The 21946-nt window shown below is 44.4% G+C and overlaps 1 protein-coding gene across 2 annotated transcripts in view; it reads right to left on the bottom strand.

Moving 5' to 3' along the window:
- The window catches only part of PAK1 (p21 (RAC1) activated kinase 1), a 69225-nt gene that overhangs the window by 1611 nt on the left and 45668 nt on the right, over positions 1-21946 (bottom strand). For both annotated transcript variants that reach the window (XM_069759367.1, XM_069759366.1), the window contains 5 exons: positions 20053-20101; positions 19662-19774; positions 17168-17285; positions 7691-7790; positions 7275-7471 (listed from right to left, as the gene is read on the bottom strand). In XM_069759367.1, coding sequence (XP_069615468.1) covers positions 7275-7471; positions 7691-7790; positions 17168-17285; positions 19662-19774; positions 20053-20101 — 577 coding nt within the window. The remainder of the gene's footprint in view (positions 1-7274; positions 7472-7690; positions 7791-17167; positions 17286-19661; positions 19775-20052; positions 20102-21946) is intronic.

Below are 21946 nucleotides of genomic sequence, written 5' to 3'. Positions count from 1 at the left end.
AACTACTATAATACTGCTCCTATGTACAAGAATATAACTACTATAATACTACCTCTAAGTACAAGAATATAACTACTATAATACTGCCCCTATGTACAAGAATATAACTACTATAATACTGCTCCTATGTACAAGAATATAACTACTATAATACTGCTCCTATGTACAAGAATATAACTACTATAATACTGCTCCTATGTACAAGAATATAACTACTATAATACTGCTCCTATGTACAAGAATATAACTACTATAATACTGCCCCTATGTACAAGAATATAACTACTATAATACTACCCCTATGTACAAGAATATAACTACTATAATACTGCTCCTATGTACAAGAATATAACTACTATAATACTGCTCCTATGTACAAGAATATAACTACTATAATACTACCCCTATGTACAAGAATATAACTACTATAATACTGTCCCCTATGTACAAGAATATAACTACTATAATACTGCTCCTATGTACAAGAATATAACTACTATAATACTGCCCCCTATATACATGATTATAACTACTATAATACTGTCCCCTATGTACAAGAATATAACTACTATAATACTGCTCCTATGTACAAGAATATAACTACTATAATACTGCCTCCTAGCCTACACTGGGACAAGGCTCCCAGACCTCTCTGAATGGGAATATTAATCCCAAAGCCTCTGTGAGACCAGTGAATGCAGCGGCCAAAGCTGCAGCAGTTCTGTGAAGGAGGAAAAAAAAAGTGAGTAAAGTTTTGGGAGGAAAATCTACTCCAAGTCCAGCAAAGAAGCCAGAAGGTAAAGTGTTGGTGAGTGATGTTCCACAGCACAGTATGAAGTCCTGTAACTCCCCGGTCAGTCAGCCGCCCCTGCCTGAGGCACAGGTGAAATCACTCTCAGGTGTGCAGATCACCTCTCCTGCATCCAGGCAGAGACGGACGTCTTTGGAAAGACAAACTATCCAGGAGAACTTGCAGCAACATGGCAGTGTGGCGCTGTCAGGACGCACCCGGTCACAGTCAGGTGGCAGCGATAAACCTGCTGCGGAGCCGGCATCCACCCGAGGAGCCACAAAGCCATCTGTGGTGGAACCGCACAAGACAGTGTTCAAAGCCCCTGTACCCGTGGTGAAGGCAAAACCTGTGCAGCCGGCGCATGCACCCGAGCTGCAGCTAGCGGACGAGATACCGGGACTGGTCAGGAAACTGGGTGAGTTACAGCAGCAAAAAAAAGCGCTGCAAATGGAAGTAGACTTTATCTATAGCCTAAAGACCACTAATCCTGCCAGTAATGATGTGTATGACCTGAGATTGAACACACTGGGGGTGCAGCTGGCAAGTGTGGTGCAGGACATTGAATCTGTGCTGGAGGGCATGGGGCCCCTGGCGGAGACCTACAGGAACCGGGAGCGGTTCGCCTCCTATAAGCAGGACTGTGCTGTAGAGACTGGGACCCCCCAGCAGCGGACACGGCCAGTGTTACAGGCTGCCCGCTTCTGCTTCCAAGAAGGAAAAAAAGTGCAGCAGCAAGCAGCTGAGTGTGAACAGGAGCTTGCACGTCAGACTCCAGCAGAGGCACCACAGGTCCCAGAATGCCCCATGCAGGAGCAGGACAGTATTTGTGAGACTGTTTGTGCTGATAAGGCCGAGGCTGAGGCTGAGGCACAGACCGGGGCTGGTGATGTTGTGCCCATGGGGTCGGGGGTTGGGGAGGCTTCACATTCTGTCATGAACGTGGCACTGTCTGATGATAATGATGCTGCTAATAATAATATGCATGATATGTGTGACTATCCCCCGTTACCATCTAGTCCACAAGGTGTGACAGCCCCCCCTGCTGCAGACCCTCTCCCTGCTGCAGACCCTCTCCCTGTCAGTCGGCCCAGTGTGACCCGGCAGGTGCCCCCCAGGAATGCCTGGAGCCGCGGCGCCCCATCCTTCACTTCCAGCGCCAGGTATACCGGCCAGACATTTAAGCGCATTAATGTGGTGCGGTTTAAGTACATAGGTGCCAAGGAGGATCTGCCACAGCGCAGGTATGTGGTGAGAGAGCTGCTCTGCGGCCAGATGGGGTTTGCCGTAAATGAGATACTGGCGGTGTCCAATCTTCTGGACAGACAGGGCTATGAGGTCAGCTTCAAGCTGCAGTGTGACCTGGACAGGTTCTGGGCCAATTACCCCAGGTTCAGAGACGCTGAAGGCTGGAATAAGTTTATATTGGTTCCTATCTCCAGGCCGGACACTGTCACGGTAAATATCACCTTCTGGAATGAGGCCGTTCCCCCACAGGACATCGAGGTTTGGCTCCGGAGACACTGTGACCTCGCCTCTGGACTCTCCAAGGTCAGAGATGAGGATGGTATCTGGACAATGGGCTGGAAAGCTGTGGTGAAACTGCGGCAACTCAATAACATTACTGCCCATTTACCCAACTCCTTCTTCATTGGGAGGGAGAAGGGAAGATGTTATTACCCCGGGCAGCCCAGAAAGTGCTTCAAATGTGGTGAGAAAGGTCATCTGGCCAACGCCTGTACTGTGGTGAAATGCAGCCTGTGTGGGGATATCGGCCATGTCGCTGCGGATTGCCGGGATGTTAGATGCAACCTCTGCGGTAAGATGGGCCACCCTCACAGGGACTGTCCAGACGCCTGGCATAATATCTGCAGAGTCTTCCCTGATGAGGCTGTACTGGCAGGGGCAGAGGCTCAGGAGGATGAGGATGTGGTGGCAGGGGCGCATGAGGGGGAGGATTTAATTTCAGGAGAGATGGTGACCAGCCCAGATGCCCACCAGGAGTCCATTCATGTAACACCAGAGAAGCAGGGTATAGAGGGTGCAGAGGGGAACATGGAGGTCCAGCGGCCTCAGGTAGCCCCCCCTTCAGCATCACTGTCTGAATCTGATGACTGGAGCGTTAATCACAATAAAAGGAAGAAAAAGAGCACGTCCTCCCGTAAACCTGAGGCAGAATATGACACCGGTCAGAGTGCTACCAGGAAGGTTCAGAATTCTGCAGGTGTGATGGTTGTGTCCAACAAGTATGGGGTTTTATCTGAGTCTAATGATGACGATTATGAGACAGAGTTGAGGAAAGTTGATGCAGAGTGTGACAGGGACATAGAGGACCACCCTCCGTCAAAGCGGAATCCTTTATCTGTGGACCCTCAGGTAGAGTCTGACATGGACACCGGAGGTGGACAGAACATCCCTGACTCATGATGATGGCAGTTACTGTGCTCCTTCTCTATTGTGTTGTGATGGCGGGGTTCTCATTAACACTAACCTCAAGTAATGTCAACAGTATTAAGGCAAGGAGGACGAGACATGTGGTGTATGAACATCTCACACATCTGGACACCGATGTCATTTTCCTGCAGGAGACACGACTGACATCTCTGGGGCTTATGAGAGAGGCTGAGAGGGAATGGCGGTGCGGTCCTTCTTTCTGGTCACTGGCTGTGGAGCCTTACGCTGGAGTCGCTGTCCTGTTTAACACCAATGATGTGACTGTGCATAGGATGACGGAGGTGGTCATGGGAAGATGTTTGGTCCTGGAAGTCACTATTCATGGGAGGCGACTCCGGCTTATTAACATCTATGGGCCACAGACAGTGACTGACAGGATCCAGCTGTTTAATAACGTTAAGCCTTACCTCTTCACTTCTCTTCCGGTGGTGATGGCAGGGGACTTTAATGCCATACTGACATCGGGTGACAGTTCCTCGGGCAGGACAGTGACCAGGGACGGTAAGGTCCTACATAACATTATAATGCAGGCTGGACTGACTGATGTTTTCGCACAGGGAGGTCGACAGCCAAAATTCACATATTCATGTTCCAACAGGAGCAGTAGGATAGATTTTGTTTTTGTGAGTCCTACTGAGGCTGTTGACACCCTGAGTGAGAAGGTCGTCCCTTACTCTGATCACCTCGCCTTGTGTTTCTGTCTGGGGACCTCTAACCGTCCAGACATCGGTAGAGGGTTGTGGAAGCTCAATTCCAGTCTCCTGGATGATGCTTATGTTCAGAGTCGTGTCTACTCCCTTATCCAGCTTCATCTAGACAGGGTTGACTTCTATGACAACATGACCGACTGGTGGGAGGACGTCAAGGAGGATATCAGATCCCTCTTAAAGAGACTGTCAGTTAATAAAGGGAGGAATAAGTACAGCCAGTACCTAAAGCTGCGTAAAGAATTGGAGTCACTATATTCGGCGGGCGGGGATGACAAAGTGAAGATCGACCGACTGAAATCTGAGATAAGGCAGTATCAGTACAGCAGGTATACCTCCCTGGTTCTTGAACGGGATTATGGGTCCTTGGGGGCCCCTGATCCCTTTGAGAATTGCAGGGAGAGGGTAGTCAAAAAAATGGTCACGGGTCTCACTGACTTCCAGGGTGTATTGCAGGATTCACGGGAGGGTATCCTGGAGGTGGTGAGATCTTACTATGCTGACTTGTTTCAGAGGAAAGTTTTGGATAAAGATAAGATGGCTCAATTCTTGGAGGCAACTCCTGGGCCTGATACTAATGATCTGGACTTTTCTCCTTTGACAGCGGAGTTAACGGTGGAGGAAGTTAAGGAGGCTATTGATAAATTACATCTGAAGAAGGCACCAGGTCCAGATGGCATAACAGCAGAATTTTATAGGAAATTCAGAGACCTCCTGGCTCCAATCCTCGTGGATGTGTATAGAAGTTGTCTAGAAAATCACCTGATGCCTCCATCCATGAGAGTGTCTTCGTTGATTCTGCTGTCTAAAGGTAAAGAGCCAAGCGACATCAAGAACTGGAGGCCGATTGCCCTCTTGAATGTGGACAGGAAGATTCTAGCAAAGATCCTGTTTTCTAGATTAGTCTGTTTGTCCCCAGCACTGTTGGCAGGCTCTCAGTTTGGCACAGTAAAAGGGCGGAACATCTCTGGAGCAGTCATCTCGATACGGGAGATGTTTGAGAGATGTAAAGCCCTGCGGTGTGGGAAATATATTGTTAGTCTGGACAAAGCTAAAGCCTTTGACAGGGTTGATCATGACTATCTGTGGGCCACTTTGTCAAAGTACGGTATTCCTGGACAATTTGTGGATTGGCTGAAGACATTGTACAGAGAGACGGTGAGCTTTCCTCTGATTAATGGTTGGCAGGGTGACACTTTTGGAGTTGGGGCAGGGGTGAGACAGGGTTGCCCACTGAGTCCTCTCCTGTATGTTTTTGCCCTAGACCCATTTCTGAGGTCACTGCAGGAGTGTGATTTTCAGGGGGTGCCGGTCCCCCATTGCCAGCCTCTGAATGTTGTTGCCTATGCGGATGATGTGACGTTGGTGATCTCTAATCCTCGAGAGGCGCAGATGTTATCTGCGTCTATCAGAAGTTACTCAGAGGCCTCCGGGTCTCTGGTCAACCTTGAGAAGAGTCAAGCTCTGTGGACATTAGATACTGATCCCAGCTTTGATCTGCGGCAGTTTACCAAAGCCTCCACCCATATTAAGATCCTAGGGGTTAAATTTGGGAGGGATGATAATGCCACGCTAAATTGGGAGGAGAAATTGGAAGCCGGAAATGCAAAGGTTCAGCGATGGAAGAACTGGAGGCTGACCTACAGAGAAAGGGTCGCAATGTTGAAGACTTATCTGGTCCCTGTTTTCTTGTATGTCTCTGTCATTTTCCCTTAGCCAGAATCTTTCTCAGCGAGGCTCTTCAGCCTGTTCTTCCAGCTCTTGTGGGGGAATAGGTTGAACCTAATAAAGAGGGGAATAACCTACCTACGGCGGAGAGAGGGTGGGCTGGATATGTTGAATCCAAGGGTTTTCTTTGACTCCTTGTTTCTAAAGGTAAATTTTGGGAACATGGACTCAAACAGTAGTTCTCTGTGGGTAAATAGTATCAGGTACTGGATATTGCCTTTTGCAGAATCTTGGGTGCGAGGCGGCAGTCTCAAGAGGAGGAGATGGACAGGTGACCACCTCCCCCAGTATCTGGACTATGGTCTGAAGTGTGTTAGGAGGTGGGGACTGGAGAAGTCTTACATTGAGAGCAGTACGAGAAGAGACCTATATGCTCATGTATGTAGGACTTTCTTCTACTCTCCACTGGCCCTGAGAGATTGTGTCACCACCACCCTGCAGGAAAGCCTTAGGTTCCTAAACGGGAAAAGACTTCCTCCTAAACTGTTTGATGTCACTTGGCTTTCGCTGCATAGTCGGCTCTTTGTCAGGGGGAACCTGAAACATCTGAGTGTCTCCGATCGGAATTGTCCCCTTGGCTGTCAGCAGGAGACTATGGAGCACTTTATATGTGATTGCTGGGGAGGGAGGAAGATCTGTGAGGAAGTGTCAGATAATCTAAAAATCCCCAGACTGCGGACTCTAAAGTATCCTGACATAATCTATGGTGTCCCCTCCACTGTTAGTAACATCGACAGAGAGACGATGTACATCATAATAAGCGTCGTCAAATACTATCATTGGCACATGAGAACCCGGGTGTCACTGCACAATGAGCTGTTCGATCACACCGCTGCGGCTGGTCAGGTTATGTCAGAACTCCGGTGGATAAAATCGCTAGAAGTTGGAAGGAGTCCGAGAAATATTAAGTTATGGAGGAATGTTAAATTCAGTTAGAAAATATGATATGACTTTTCTTTTTTTTTTGTTTGTTTTTTTTTTATTTAATTTTCTTCTACCTCCAGGTGTGGACACTTTAATTTATGTATCAATATGATCTGATTATTTAGTACTTGTGTATATATGACCAAAGTGAATTGTGTTTTGTAATTCTTGTAATTCTGGGTGATTTTTGTTTTTATTATAATTGTATTTATGTTTGATTTTTATAATAAAAATTGCCCCTATATACATGATTATAACTACTATAATACTGCTCCCTATATACAAGAATATAACTACTATAATACTGCCCCTATGTACAAGAATATAACTACTATAATACTGCCCCCTATGTACAAGAATATAACTATTATAATACTGCTCCTATGTACAAGAATATAACTACTATAATACTGCCCCTATGTACAAGCATATAACTACTATAATACTGCTCCTATGTACAGGAATATAACTACTATAATACTGCCCCTATGTACAAGAATATAACTACTATAATACTGCTCCTATGTACAAGAATATAACTACTATAATACTGCTCCTATGTACAAGAATATAACTACTATAATACTGCTCCTATGTACAGGAATATAACTACTATAATACTGCCCCCAATATATAAGAATATAACTACTATAATACATGGCATCACTTACTCTGAGAGGATTCTCATTTAGGTATGGCGGCTCCCCTTCCACCATCTCTATGGCCATGATCCCCAGAGACCAGATATCCACTTTCGGGCCGTAAGCTTTGCGTGTTACCACTTCAGGCGCCATCCAGTATGGAGTGCCGACCATTGTGCTGCGTTTACTTTGTTCCGGGGTGATCTGGGCACAAAACCCAAAGTCCGCTAGAAGAAGATGACACAGTAGTGATATAATAATGCCGCCTGTTATACCGCGGCTCCTGTGGGTAAACACTAGAACAATAAGTCCTGACTTCCTATTGCATTGTACTTATGGCTGCAGCTAAAATGTGTTTAATGGTGGTGGGAAAATTAGTCTATTAGCTCCTAGCGCGAAGGGCCGTCCCTCTCCTAACACTATGGGGGCAGCCTGCGGTCACATACTTAACTTCACGGACCCGTCCATGCCCAGAAGGATGTTGTCGCTCTTTATATCCCGGTGGATGACTTGGTTCGAGTGCAGGAATTCTAAAGCCTGAAGACACTGCAGAAAAGAGAGGACAGTTCACACTGTGCAGCCGAGACAGAAATACAGCACAAGACATATGAACGCTCGATAACCAGCAAAGCCCCCGGTAATCCCATCAGTGGCCCATAGATGGCGACATACACTGCGGAGAGAACTCCGGGGGGGGGGGGATTGTGGTCAAATCAGGACTAGTGATGAGCGAATATACTCCTTAGTCGAGATTTCTTGAGCACGCTCTGGGGTCCTCAGAGTATTTATTAGTGCTCGGAGATTTAGTTTTTATTGCCGCAGCTGAATGATTTACATCTGTTAGCCAGCATAAGTACATGTGGGGGTTCCCTAGCAACCAGGCAACCCCCACATGTACTTAGCCTAGGTAACAGATGTAAATCATTCAGCTGCGGCAAGAAAAACTAAATCTCCGAGCACATATAGTTTAACGGAGCTTGACATCAGAAAATGACCATTGTTTAAATAATTTTTTTAAATTCAACATAAAACCTAAGATTTTCAAATCTGCACCATGAAAATAATAATTCTGTGTTATCTACTGTATATAAAGGTGTTATCAGTCATTGTACAGGAGGAGGAGGTGAGCTGTGATATCACCTATTGTGAATGGTGGATCCTGTGTTATCCTCTGTATTTACAGGTGCTATCAGTCATTGTACAGGAGGAGGAGGTGAGTTGTGACATCACCTATTGTGAATGGTGGATCCTGTGTTATCTACTGTATATAGAGGTGTTATCAGTCATTGTACAGGAGGAGGAGGTGAGCTGTGATATCACCTATTGTGAATGGTGAATCCTGTGTTATCCTCTATTTACAGGTGCTATCAGCCATTGTACAGGAGGAGGAGGTGAGCTGTGACATCTCGTATTGTGAATGGTGGATCCTGTGTTATCTACTGTATATAGAGGTGCTATCAGTCATTGTACAGGAGGAGGAGGTGAGTTGTGACATCACCTATTGTGAATGGTGAATCCTGTGTTATCTACTGTATATAGAGGTGTTATCAGTCATTGTACAGGAGGAGGAGGTGAGCTGTGATATCACCTATTGTGAATGGTGAATCCTGTGTTATCCTCTGTATTTACAGGTGCTATCAGCCATTGTACAGGAGGAGGAGGTGAGCTGTGACATCTCGTATTGTGAATGGTGGATCCTGTGTTATCTACTGTATATAGAGGTGTTATCAGTCAGTGTACAGGTGGAGGAGGTGAGCTGTGACATCACCTATTGTGAATGATGGATCCTGTGTTACTATTCTGATAATGAGACTGCAGAGAAACACATGCCAGGCTGTTGTTGTCATGCTCAGTTGTCAGAGTGAAATCTACAATAAATATACAATATAGAATAAACATTTTTCTCATATAGATGGGGACATGCACAATTTTAATTGAAAAAAAAATTCCCTTTAAATCAGACTCCCTGACCAGGTGTTCTCAGTCATTGTGATATGTCTGTATTGATAATGAGACTGCTGAAAAGTCTTCTGTACAAGAAGTTTAAGTCTAGTATTAAAGGTAATCTGTCCCCCCCCCTGGGAAATATTTGACCTATTAATATGGGCATACAGGCAACAGAAAGGTTACACTAACCCTACCTGTCTGCCTCATTTTAACGGTCACATAGATGCCGATACAGTTGAAAGCAAAAATGGAGGAGAGAACATCGGCTGATGCTCCCTCCCCCATCATTCACCTCTGCCTCTGATACAGCCGATGAGCTATGACGTTACTTCATCATGTACCTGCCTTGTGCAAGGCAGCGCAGCTCCTGACATTGGAGCAGAGCCAAGAGCAGCGGGGAATGAGGAGGGGAGGCGAGTATTGTGTTGTGGTTTTTTTTTTTTTCATATAATCAGCAAGTGGGTCCTGGTGGCCATTATAATCCAGCCCCGCAATTCTATAGTATTTTCTATAGAGAGGTTACATTATATTATGAGGGCTGATTATACCCTATGAGGGGGCTAAAATATATTCTATAGGACAGCTGCATTACACCACATGAGAGGGCTACATTATATGCTATGGGGGGGTACATTATGCGCTATGGGGGTGGCTGCATTATGCGCTATGGGGGTGGCTACATTATGCGCTATGGGGGTGGCTACATTATGCGCTATGGGGGTGGCTACATTATGCGCTATGGGGGTGGCTGCATTATGCGCTATGGGGGTGGCTGCATTATGCGCTATGGGGGCGGTTGCATTATGCGCTATGGGGGTGGCTGCATTATGCGCTATGGGGGTGACTGCATTATGCTGTATATGACTATGGGCAGTGTATTATACTGTATGTACTATATGGGAGTGTGTATAGTACTATATGTATATACTATATGTATACTATATATGGAGGACTATGGGGAGTGTATACTATATATGGAGGACTATGGGGTGTGTAGTATATATACTATATGGAGGACTATGAGGAGTGTATTATACTATATGGAGGACTATGGGGAGTGCATTATATTATATGGAGGGCTATAGGATGCATTATGCTATATGGAGGACTAAGGGGTGTATACTATATATGGAGGACTATAGGGACTTTATACTATATATGGAGGACTATGGGGTGTATGCTATATAGAGGACTATGAGGAATGTATTATATATACTATATGGAGGACTATGAGGAGTGCATTATACTATACTAGATTGTGGCCCGATTCTATCATAGTAACATAGTTAGTAAGGCCGAAAAAAGACATTTGTCCATCCAGTTCAGCCTATATTCCATCATAATAAATCCCCAGATCTACGTTCTTCTACAGAACCTAATAATTGTATGATACAATTTTGTTCTGCTCCAGGAAGACATCCAGGCCTCTCTTGACCCCCTCGACTGAGTTCGCCATCACCACCTCCTCAGGCAAGCAATTCCAGATTCTCACTGCCCTAACAGTAAAGAATCCTCTTCTATGTTGGTGGAAAAACCTTCTCTCCTCCAGACGCAAAGAATGCCCCCTTGTGCACGTCTCCTTCCTTGGTATAAACAGATCCTCAGCGAGATATTTGTATTGTCCCCTTATATACTTATACATGGTTATTAGATCGCCCCTCAGTCATCTTTTTTCTAGACTAAATAATCCTAATTTCGCTAATCTATCTGGGTATTGTAGTTCTCCCATCCCCTTTATTAATTTTGTTGCCCTCCTTTGTACTCTCTCTAGTTCCATTATATCCTTCCTGAGCACCGGTGCCCAAAACTGGACACAGTACTCCATGTGCGGTCTAACTAGGGATTTGTACAGAGGCAGTATAATGCTCTCATCATGTGTATCCAGACCTCTTTTAATGCACCCCATGATCCTGTTTGCCTTGGCAGCTGCTGCCTGGCACTGGCTGCTCCAGGTAAGTTTATCATTAACTAGGATCCCCAAGTCCTTCTCCCTGTCAGATTTACCCAGTGGTTTCCCGTTCAGTGTGTAATGGTGATATTGATTCCTTCTTCCCATGTGTATAACCTTACATTTATCATTGTTAAACCTCATCTGCCACCTTTCAGCCCAAGTTTCCAACTTATCCAGATCCATCTGTAGCAGAATACTATCTTCTCTTGTATTAACTGCTTTACATAGTTTTGTATCATCTGCAAATATCGATATTTTACTGTGTAAACCTTCTACCAGATAATTAATGAATATGTTGAAGAGAACAGGTCCCAATACTGACCCCTGCGGTACCCCACTGGTCACAGCGACCCAGTTAGAGACTATACCATTTATAACCACCCTCTGCTTTCTATCACTAAGCCAGTTACTAACCCATTTACACACATTTTCCCCCAGACCAAGCATTCTCATTTTGTGTACCAACCTCTTGTGCGGCACGGTATCAAACGCTTTGGAAAAATCGAGATATACCACGTCCAATGACTCACCGTGGTCCAGCCTATAGCTTACCTCTTCATAAAAACTGATTAGATTGGTTTGACAGGAGCGATTTCTCATAAACCCATGCTGATATGGAGTTAAACAGTTATTCTCATTGAGATAATCCAGAATAACATCCCTCAGAAACCCTTCAAATATTTTACCAACAATAGAGGTTAGACTTACTGGCCTATAATTTCCAGGTTCACTTTTAGAGCCCTTTTTGAATATTGGCACCACATTTGCTATGCGCCAGTCCTGCGGAACAGACCCTGTCACTATAGAGTCCCTAAAAATAAGAAATAATGGTTTATCTATTACATTACTTAGTTCTCTTAGTACTCGTGGGTGTATGCCATCCGGACCCGGAGATTTATCTATTTTAATCTTATTTAGCCGGTTTCGCACCTCTTCTTGGGTTAGATTGGTGACCCTTAATATAGGGTTTTCATTGTTTCTTGGGATTTCACCTAGCATTTCATTTTCCACCGTGAATACCGTGGAGAAGAAGGTGTTTAATATGTTAGCTTTTTCCTCGTCATCTACAACCATTCTTTCCTCACTATTTTTTAAGGGGCCTACATTTTCAGTTTTTATTCTTTTACTATTGATATAGTTGAAGAACAGTTTGGGATTAGTTTTACTCTCCTTAGCAATGTGCTTCTCTGTTTCCTTTTTGGCAGCTTTAATTAGTTTTTTAGATAAAGTATTTTTCTCCCTATAGTTTTTTAGAGCTTCAATGGTGCCATCCTGCTTTAGTAGTACAAATGCTTTGTTTTTACTGTTAATTGCCTGTCTTACTTCTTTGTTTAGCCACATTGGGTTTTTCCTATTTCTAGTCCTTTTATTCCCACAAGGTATAAACCGCTTACACTGCCTATTTAGGATGTTCTTAAACATTTCCCATTTATTATCTGTATTCTTATTTCTGAGGATATTGTCCCAGTCTACCAGATTAAGGGCATCTCTAAGCTGGTCAAACTTTGCCTTCCTAAAGTTCAATGTTTTTGTGACTCCCTGACAGTCCCCCTAGTGAAAGACAGGTGAAACTGCACAATATTGTGGTCGCTATTTCCTAGATGCCCGACCACCTGCAGATTTGTTATTCTGTCAGGTCTATTAGATAGTATTAGGTCTAAAAGTGCTGCTCCTCTGGTTGGATTCTGCACCAATTGTGAAAGATAATTTTTCTTGGTTATTAGCAGAAACCTGTTGCCTTTATGGGTTTCACAGGTTTCTGTTTCCCAGTTAATATCCGGGTAGTTAAAGTCCCCCATAACCAGGACCTCATTATGGGTTGCAGCTTCATCTATCTGCTTTAGAAGTAGACTTTCCATGGTTTCTGTTATATTTGGGGGTTTGTAACAGACCCCAATGAGAATTTTGTTACCATTTTTCCCTCCATGAATTTCGACCCATATGGACTCGACATCCTCATTTCCTTCGCTAATATCCTCCCTTAAAGTGGACTTTAGACAAGACTTTACATAGAGACAAACCCCTCCTCCTCTCCGATTTTTACGATCCTTTCTAAACAGACTGTAACCCTGTAAGTTAACTGCCCAGTCATAGCTTTCATCTAACCATGTCTCGGTTATTCCCACTATGTCAAAGTTACCTGTAGATATTTCTGCTTCTAGTTCTTCCATCTTGTTTGTCAGGCTTCTGGCGTTTGCGAGCATGCAGTTTAGAGGATTTTGTTTTGTTCCAATCTCCTCGCTGTGGATTGTTTTAGAAATGTTCATACCTCCCATCTGAGTATGTTTTCCTGGATCTTCTTTGTTCAAGTCTAATGTTTTTCTTCCCGTCCCCTCTTCTTCTAGTTTAACGCCCTCCTGATGAGTGTAGCGAGTCTTCTGGCGAATGTGTGTTTCCCAGGTTTGTTGAGGTGTAGTCCGTCTCTGGCGAGGAGTCCATCGTACCAGTAATTCACACCGTGGTCCAGGAATCCGAATCCTTGTTGTCTGCACCATCGTCTTAGCCAGTTGTTTGCATCAACGATCCTGTTCCATCTCCTGGTGCCATGCCCGTCTACTGGAAGGATAGAAGAAAAAACTACCTGTGCATCCAGTTCCTTTACTTTCTTCCCCAACTCTTCAAAGTCTTTGCAGATTGTCGGTAGGTCCTTCCTTGCCGTGTCATTGGTGCCAACATGTATCAGAAGAAATGGGTGGACATCCTTGGAGCTGAAGAGCTTTGGTATCCTATCGGTCACATCCTTGATCATCGCACCTGGAAGGCAGCATACTTCTCTTGCAGTTATGTCCGGTCTGCAGATGGCTGCTTCTGTGCCTCTCAGTAGTGAGTCTCCCACCACCACCACTCTTCGTTGCTTCTTGGCTGTACTTTTTGCTGTCACTTGTTGCTGTGTGCCCTTTTCTTTTTTGCTTGCTGGTATTGCTTCATCCTTAGGTGTGCCATCTTCATCCTCTACAAAGATTTGATATCGGTTCTTCAGTTGTGTGGTTGGTGATTTCTCCATGGTCTTCCTGCTTCTTTTGGTCACATGCTTCCACTCATCTGCTTTTGGAGGTTCTCTGACACTTTTTGCACCTTCTGTGACCAGTAGAGATGCTTCTGTTCTGTCTAGAAAGTCTTCATTCTCTTTGATGAGTTTCAAAGTTGCTATTCTTTCTTCTAGACCCCGCACCTTTTCTTCTAAAAGGGCCACTAGTCTACACTTCTGACAGGTGAAATTGGATTCTTCTTCTGGTCGATCTGTGAACATGTAGCACATGCTGCAGCTCACCATGTAGGTTGTCACATCTGCCATGTTGCTCCTAGATCCTGCTGACTTGCTGTGTGTTTTCCTTCTTGTGTAATCTACTCAGCCAAGCTCTCTTGCAATAATATCCTACAGGCAAAAATTCGATCTTCTAGCTTAGGGAGACTTCGCTTTTCCCAGAAGGCACCTGGAATATGCAAATTAGCCTCCTCAAGCTTGAATCCCGGGTATTCTAGAATATGCATGTCCCCGTAGTATATGGACAATGATGATTCCAGAATTCGCGGCAGACTGTGTCCGTCGCTGACTGATCGAGGCAACCTTTATGACATCATCGTCGCCATGGCAACCATTATGACATCATCGTCGCTGTGCCCGTTGCTGATTGGTCGAGGCCTGGCGGCCTCGACCAATCAGAGACGCGGGATTTCTACGTCGATACTGTGCCCGTCGCTGATTGGTCGAGGCCTGGCGGCATCGACCAATCAGGGACGCGGGATTTCCAGGACAGACAGACAGACAGACAGACAGATGGAAAAACCCTTAAACAATATATATATATACTAGATTGTGGCCCGATTCTAACGCATCGGGTATTCTAGAATATGCATGTCCCCGTAGTATATGGACAATGATGATTCCAGAATTCGTGGCAGACTGTGCCCGTCGCTGATTGGTCGAGGCAACCTTTATGACATCATAGTCGCCATGGCAACCATTATGACATCTACGTCGATACTGTGCCCGTCGCTGAATCAGAAACGTGGGATTTCTACGTCCTTTATGACATCATCGTCGCTGTGCCCGTCTCTGATTGGTCGAGGCCTGGCGGCCTCGACCAATCAGACGCGGGATATCTACGTCCTTTATGACATCATCGTCGCTGTGCCCGTCGCTGATTGGTCGAGGCCTGGCGGCCTCGACCAATCAGAGACGTGGGATTTCCAGGACAGACAGACAGACAGACAGACGGAAAAACCCTTAGACAATTATATATATATATAGATAGACTAGATTGTGGCCCGATTCTAACGCATCGGGTATTCTAGAATATGCATGTCCCCGTAGTATATGGACAATGATGATTCCAGAATTCGCGGCAGACTGTGCCCGTCGCTGATTGGTCGAGGCAACCAGACGCGGGATTTCTACGTCCTTTATGACATCATCGTCGCTGTGCCCGTTGCTGATTGGTCGAGGCCTGGCGGCCTCGACCAATCAGAGACGCGGGATTTCTACGTCGATGCTGTGCCGGGCGGCCTCGACCAATCAGAGAGCCGGGATTTCCAGGACAGACAGACAGACAGACGGAAAAACCCTTAGGCAATTATATATATAGACTAGATTGTGGCCCGATTCTAACACATCGGGTATTCTAGAATATGCATGTCCCCGTAGTATATGGACAATGATGATTCCAGAATTCGCGGCAGACTGTGCCCGTCGCTGATTGGTCGAGGCAACCTTTATGACATCATCGTCGCCATGGCAACCATTATGACATCTACGTCGATACTGTGCCCGTCGCTGAATCAGAGACGCGGGATGTCTATGTCCTTTATGACATCATCGTCACTGTGCCCGTCGCTGATTGGTCGAGGCCTCGACCAATCAGAGACACGGGATTTCCAGGACAGACAGACAGAAAGACAGACAGACGGAAAAACCCTTAGACAATTATATATATAGATGGAGGACTATGAGGAGTGTATTATACTATATGGAGGACTATGAGGAGTGCATTATACTATATGGAGGACTATGGGGAGTGCATTATACTATATTGAGGGCTATGGGATACATTATGCTATCTGTAGGACTATGGGGTGTATTATTGTAAACAAGCAAAAATTTTTACTTCTTTATTTTCATTAGGGTATCTGCACACATTGTTTGTTCTTTGGTTTTGCTTGCTTCTATGGCCAGTGTGAACATGCCTTTACATCATGCATGTTTTCAAGTCATACTCCGGCTCAGGTTTTTGTCTTTAACCAAGCTAAATGCTGCCTATTCATCGAGTGATTGGATTTTTTATACCGGAACAGAAATTCGTGTTCTCAGCAGCACATCGCCCAGTGAAAACTACAGATGTGCTGCTGATAACATGGTCCTGTATGGGGACAGATTGATCTACTAGTGATAATTCTGTCCCCATCATTGTTCCTCAGCCGGTGGAAAGAGGCCGGGAAACAAGCGCCATACTACTTCAATATTGTCGACCACTCATTTAACGGCCTGAACTTAGCGCATGTAAATACAACCGAAATGTTTCTGTGTGATGTGCAATATGTGAGCATTTGGGGCCACACTTTAAATTTTTGGCCAGGGCTCCACTTTGTCTAAAACCGGCCCTTCTCAGGAGTACCAAGATGGCAGCTATTGTGACCTTCATTACACCCCAGGGCTGCCATGATGAGCCACCCAAGGACGCTCCCTGATCAGCAGCAGCGGTCACTGCTGCATTTACAGACGCATGCGTAGAACACAGCCGGCATTTGCTCGGCTCCTGAACCCCCTCCATACGTGTAGACCGTTAAGTAAATTTGCGCTAAGGAGTTAAATAACGGATCATTTTCTGATGACCCATTACCATTTGTTTACAGCTTGTATATTTAAAAGGTAAAGTATGTGCCCCCCTAATTGCTCAGATCGTAAACCAGCTGGAGAGATAAATATCAATACACAAAGATCTAGCATCATCACGGAGAACAGAGATGTGAGATACATTAGATAAATACATATACACACACTATAAAAGATGGAAATAAAATGGTTCACCTCTCTGCACACCGCTGCTATCTGTCCTTCCACCATGCAGGTTTCGGTGACGACGTCCGTGAGCGACCCTCCCGCCAGGTACTCCATCACCACCCACAGCTCCTCCCCGACCAGGTAACTGCAATCACAGCGATCGTGGAAGAGTGCGGCCGTTCACATTGTGCAAATATCAACAGTATAGATTATTTATCGAGAAGAGAAAACCCCTTTAATAATCAGCAGATTACTGTCATCAGTTATTGTACAGGAGGAGGTGAGCTGTGACATCACCTATTGTGAATGGTGGATCCTGTGTTATCTGTTGTATATAGAGATGTTATCAGTCATTGTACAGGAGGAGGAGGTGAGCTGTGACATCACCTATTGTGAATGGTGGATCCTGTGTTATCTACTGTATATAGAGGTGTTATCAGTCATTGTACAGGAGGAGGTGAGCTGTGACATCACCTATTGTGAATGGTGGATCCTGTGTTATCTACTGTATATAGAGGTGTTATCAGTCATTGTACAGGAGGAGGTGAGCTGTGACATCACCTATTGTGAATGGTGGATCCTGTGTTATCTACTGTATATAGAGGTGTTATCAGTCATTGTACAGGAGGAGGTGAGCTGTGACATCACCTATTGTGAATGGTGGATCCTGTGTTATCTACTGTATATAGAGGTGTTATCAGTCATTGTACAGGAGGAGGTGAGCTGTGACATCACCTATTGTGAATGGTGGATCCTGTGTTATCTACTGTATATAGAGGTGTTATCAGTCATTGTACAGGAGGAGGTGAGCTGTGACATCACCTATTGTGAATGGTGGATCCTGTGTTATCTACTGTATATAGAGGTGTTATCAGTCATTGTAAAGGAGGAGGAGGAGGTGAGCTGTGACATCTATTGTGAATGGTGGATCCTGTGTTATCTACTGTATATAGAGGTTATCAGTCATTGTACAGGAGGAGGAGGTGAGCTGTGACATCACCTATTGTGAATGGTGGATCCTGTGTTATCTACTGTATATAGAGGTGTTATCAGTCATTGTACAGGAGGAGGTGCGCTGTGACATCACCTATTGTGAATGGTGGATCCTGTGTTATCTACTGTATATAGAGGTGTTATCAGTCATTGTACAGGAGGAGGAGGAGGTGAGCTGTGACATCTATTGTGAATGGTGGATCCTGTGTTATCTACTGTATATAGAGGTTATCAGTCATTGTACAGGAGGAGGAGGTGAGCTGTGACATCACCTATTGTGAATGGTGGATCCTGTGTTATCTACTGTATACAGAGGTGTTATCAGTCATTGTACAGGAGGAGGAGGTGAGCTGTGACATCACCTATTGTGAATGGTGGATCCTGTGTTATCTACTGTATATAGAGATGTTATCAGTCATTGTACAGGAGGAGGAGGTGAGTTGTGACATCACCTATTGTGAATGGTGGATCCTGTGTTATCTACTGTATATAGAGGTGTGATCAGTCATTGTACAGGAGGAGGTGAGCTGTGACATCACCTATTGTGAATGGTGGATCCTGTGTTATCTACTGTATATAGAGGTGTTATCAGTCATTGTACAGGAGGAGGAGGAGGAGGAGGTGAGCTGTGACATCTATTGTGAATGGTGGATCCTGTGTTATCTACTGTATATAGAGGTTATCAGTCATTGTACAGGAGGAGTAGGTGAGCTGTGACATCACCTATTGTGAATGGTGGATCCTGTGTTATCTACTGTATATAGAGGTGTTATCAGTCATTGTACAGGAGGAGGAGGTGAGCTGTGATATCACCTATTGTGAATGGTGGATCCTGTGTTATCTACTGTATATAGAGGTGTGATCAGTCATTGTACAGGAGGAGGTGAGCTGTGATATCACCTATTGTGAATGGTGGATCCTGTGTTATCTACTGTATATAGAGGTGTGATCAGTCATTGTACAGGAGGAGGTGAGCTGTGATATCACCTATTGTGAATGGTGGATCCTGTGTTATCTACTGTATATAGAGGTGTTATCAGTCATTGTACAGGAGGAGGAGGAGGTGAGCTGTGACATCACCTATTGTGAATGGTGGATCCTGTGTATCTACTGTATATAGAGGTGTGATCAGTCATTGTACAGGAGGAGGTGAGCTGTGATATCACCTATTGTGAATGGTGGATCCTGTGTTATCTACTGTATATAGAGGTGTTATCAGTCATTGTACAGGAGGAGGTGGTGAGCTGTGACATCACCTATTGTGAATGGAGGATTCTGTGTTATCTACTGTATATAGAGGTGTTATCAGTCATTGTACAGGAGGAGGTGGTGAGCTGTGACATCACCTATTGTGAATGGTGGATCCTGTGTTATCTACTGTATATAGAGGTGTTATCAGTCATTGTACAGGAGGAGGTGAGCTGTGACGTCGCCTATTGTGAATGGTGAATACTTTCCCCTCTTCTTTGTTACATGAAATGCAAGTAACCCCCAAATCTGACACTTCCTCCCCCCAATATAACCGCACCTGTCAAGATAGTTGACAATGTTTGGATTCTTGTTTTCCCTCATTACCAGGATCTCGTTAATAATTAACTCTTTCTTTGGCTGCTGTTGTAAATTCATTTGCTTAATTGCCACCTGTACGAGGAAAACACAAAATAATTTTAAGGAATTCGATAAGTAAATAGGGACACGGATCAGAACCTTGTGGTTAATAGTGGACCTTGGTGCAGGTTATTCCCAGCCCCATGAGGGTTCTGAACCTCAGAAAACAAATAATGGGACCCCACAAGTGACTAGATGAACAGATGAGCAGTGGGAGATGGGGTGGTACAGGTTTGGGGGTTGGAGGGTGTCACAAAAATGAAACACTCCACTCCCAACTACACCCCATAGGATCGAGATGGATTCTTTACCTCTTGTCCTGTTGCCACATCCAATGCAATGTAAACCGTTCCTGATGCCCTGCGAGGATCAAGAAACTAAAGGTCAAATACCAAGTGCTTAAAGGACATGTGCACCTGGAATCAAAAACTTCCAGTATCTTTAAATCATAGAGAAGACTACCTTGACTCATCTTCATTCCTTCTTTTCAGTCATTTCTTTGTCATAGAGGTTTGTTCTAATATTGCTAACAGGACACACATTAATCACAATTCAGCTTAGCAGCGGTCGTTACCTTTAGCTACCAGCCCAGGACGAGAACCCAGCGTTTTCTGCATTGGGACAAACATCAGGTGTGCACAGCTAATGGACCTGTGCAATCACCCACTGCCCCTCTTATGACTCTGTCCTCAGCTTTAACCCTTTGAATTAAGTAGAGAGGGGAATCCATTTCCCCTTTGATCAAAAATCACTGTGAAGTGAATGTGACCCGACAGCCTGGAGTCCATTGAAGGAAGCCAGGGATGTCCGACAAAGTGATGTCTACACAGATACCTGTGGAATACTAGTATATAGTTATCAGCCTGTACATTGTAGATAAAACCTAAAACGTGCCCTATTGGAAAACAAGAAAAAAGCAGCAGAAAAAGCAGATAAAAAAAAAAAAAACAGAAAAAGCAGGAAAAAAAAGCAGAAAAGCAGAAAAAGCAAAAAAAGAAGCCGCAGAAAAAAAAAAGCAGTAAAACAAGGGCATAAAAGCAGAAAAAGCAGACAAAAAAAACAGAAAAAGCAGAAAAAAAAGCAGAAAAGCAAAAGCAGAAAAAGAAGCCGCAGAAAAAAAAGCAGTAAAACAAGGAGCATAAAAGCTAAAGCAGAAAAAGAAGCAGCAGAAAAAGCAGACAAAAAAAAACAGAAAAAGCAGAAAAAAAAGCAGAAAAGCAGAAGCAGAAAAAGAAGCAAAAAAAGAAGCCGCAGAAAAAAAAGCAGCAAAACAAGGAGCATAAAAGCAAAAGCAGAAAAAGGAGCAGCAGCAGAAAAAGCAGACAAAAAAAAACAGAAAAAGCAGGCAAAAAAAAGCATAAAAGCAGAAGCAGAAAAAGAAGCAAAAAAAGAAACCGCAGAAAAAAAGCAGTAAAACAAGGAGAATAAAAAGAAGCAAAAAAAATAGAAAAAGAAGCAGCAGGAAAAGCAGCAGGAAAAGAACTGTATTACAGATAATAGCAATAAACACAAACTTGTTTTTTAATGCACACATGCAATGCACGGGGCCCTTTATTTTATGGTATTTTTCTCCTGTTTTTAATTCACACCTTTTTAAAACCTATATTTGTTTTACATTTCTTCTGCTGCTTCTTTTTCGTCTGCATTATTTGTGAATAAAAAAACAAACAAACAAATAAAAACACCTTTATTGTTTATTTATTTTTTATTTATCTCTTTACTTTGTATGCCATCGTGGGCGTGATTTGGGATTTCTAAAATAACTTTGGATGTTTCATCCAGAGCAAATGTTCTCCAGTCACGCTCAGCGCACCTCCCGCCCCTTATGACGTTATGCACGTTAGCTACTGTGAACCATTTTACAAAAACAGACATGCAAAGAGGAGCAAAAAATATATAGTATCTCCTGCTCCTCAAAAGACAAAACTGGGCCCGGTCTCCCTTTATCATACAGAGAACCATTCACCCAGCTTTCCCGTAGCCCTGCATGGCATGGTATTGTGCAGGCAGGATGTATGGTGGGCAGATTTGATGGCTCACACATTTCACGAGTTGGATTCGTGTAGATTTCCCGTCCTCGCATCCCATGACCCAGTTATGTCAGAGGGCACAGATAGTGCTGCCATGCGGACGGCCTCGCTTCTCCTGCCAGGTTCCACCGGGCCGTCAGGAACACAAAGAGAACATTCATGTGGATAATCTCAC

The sequence above is a fragment of the Ranitomeya imitator genome, chromosome 3 (genome assembly GCF_032444005.1).
Source record: "Ranitomeya imitator isolate aRanImi1 chromosome 3, aRanImi1.pri, whole genome shotgun sequence".
Lineage (NCBI taxonomy): Eukaryota > Metazoa > Chordata > Amphibia > Anura > Dendrobatidae > Ranitomeya > Ranitomeya imitator.
The sequence above is the reverse complement of the archived record's forward strand: the minus strand, read 5'-3'. Positions and strand labels throughout refer to the sequence as shown.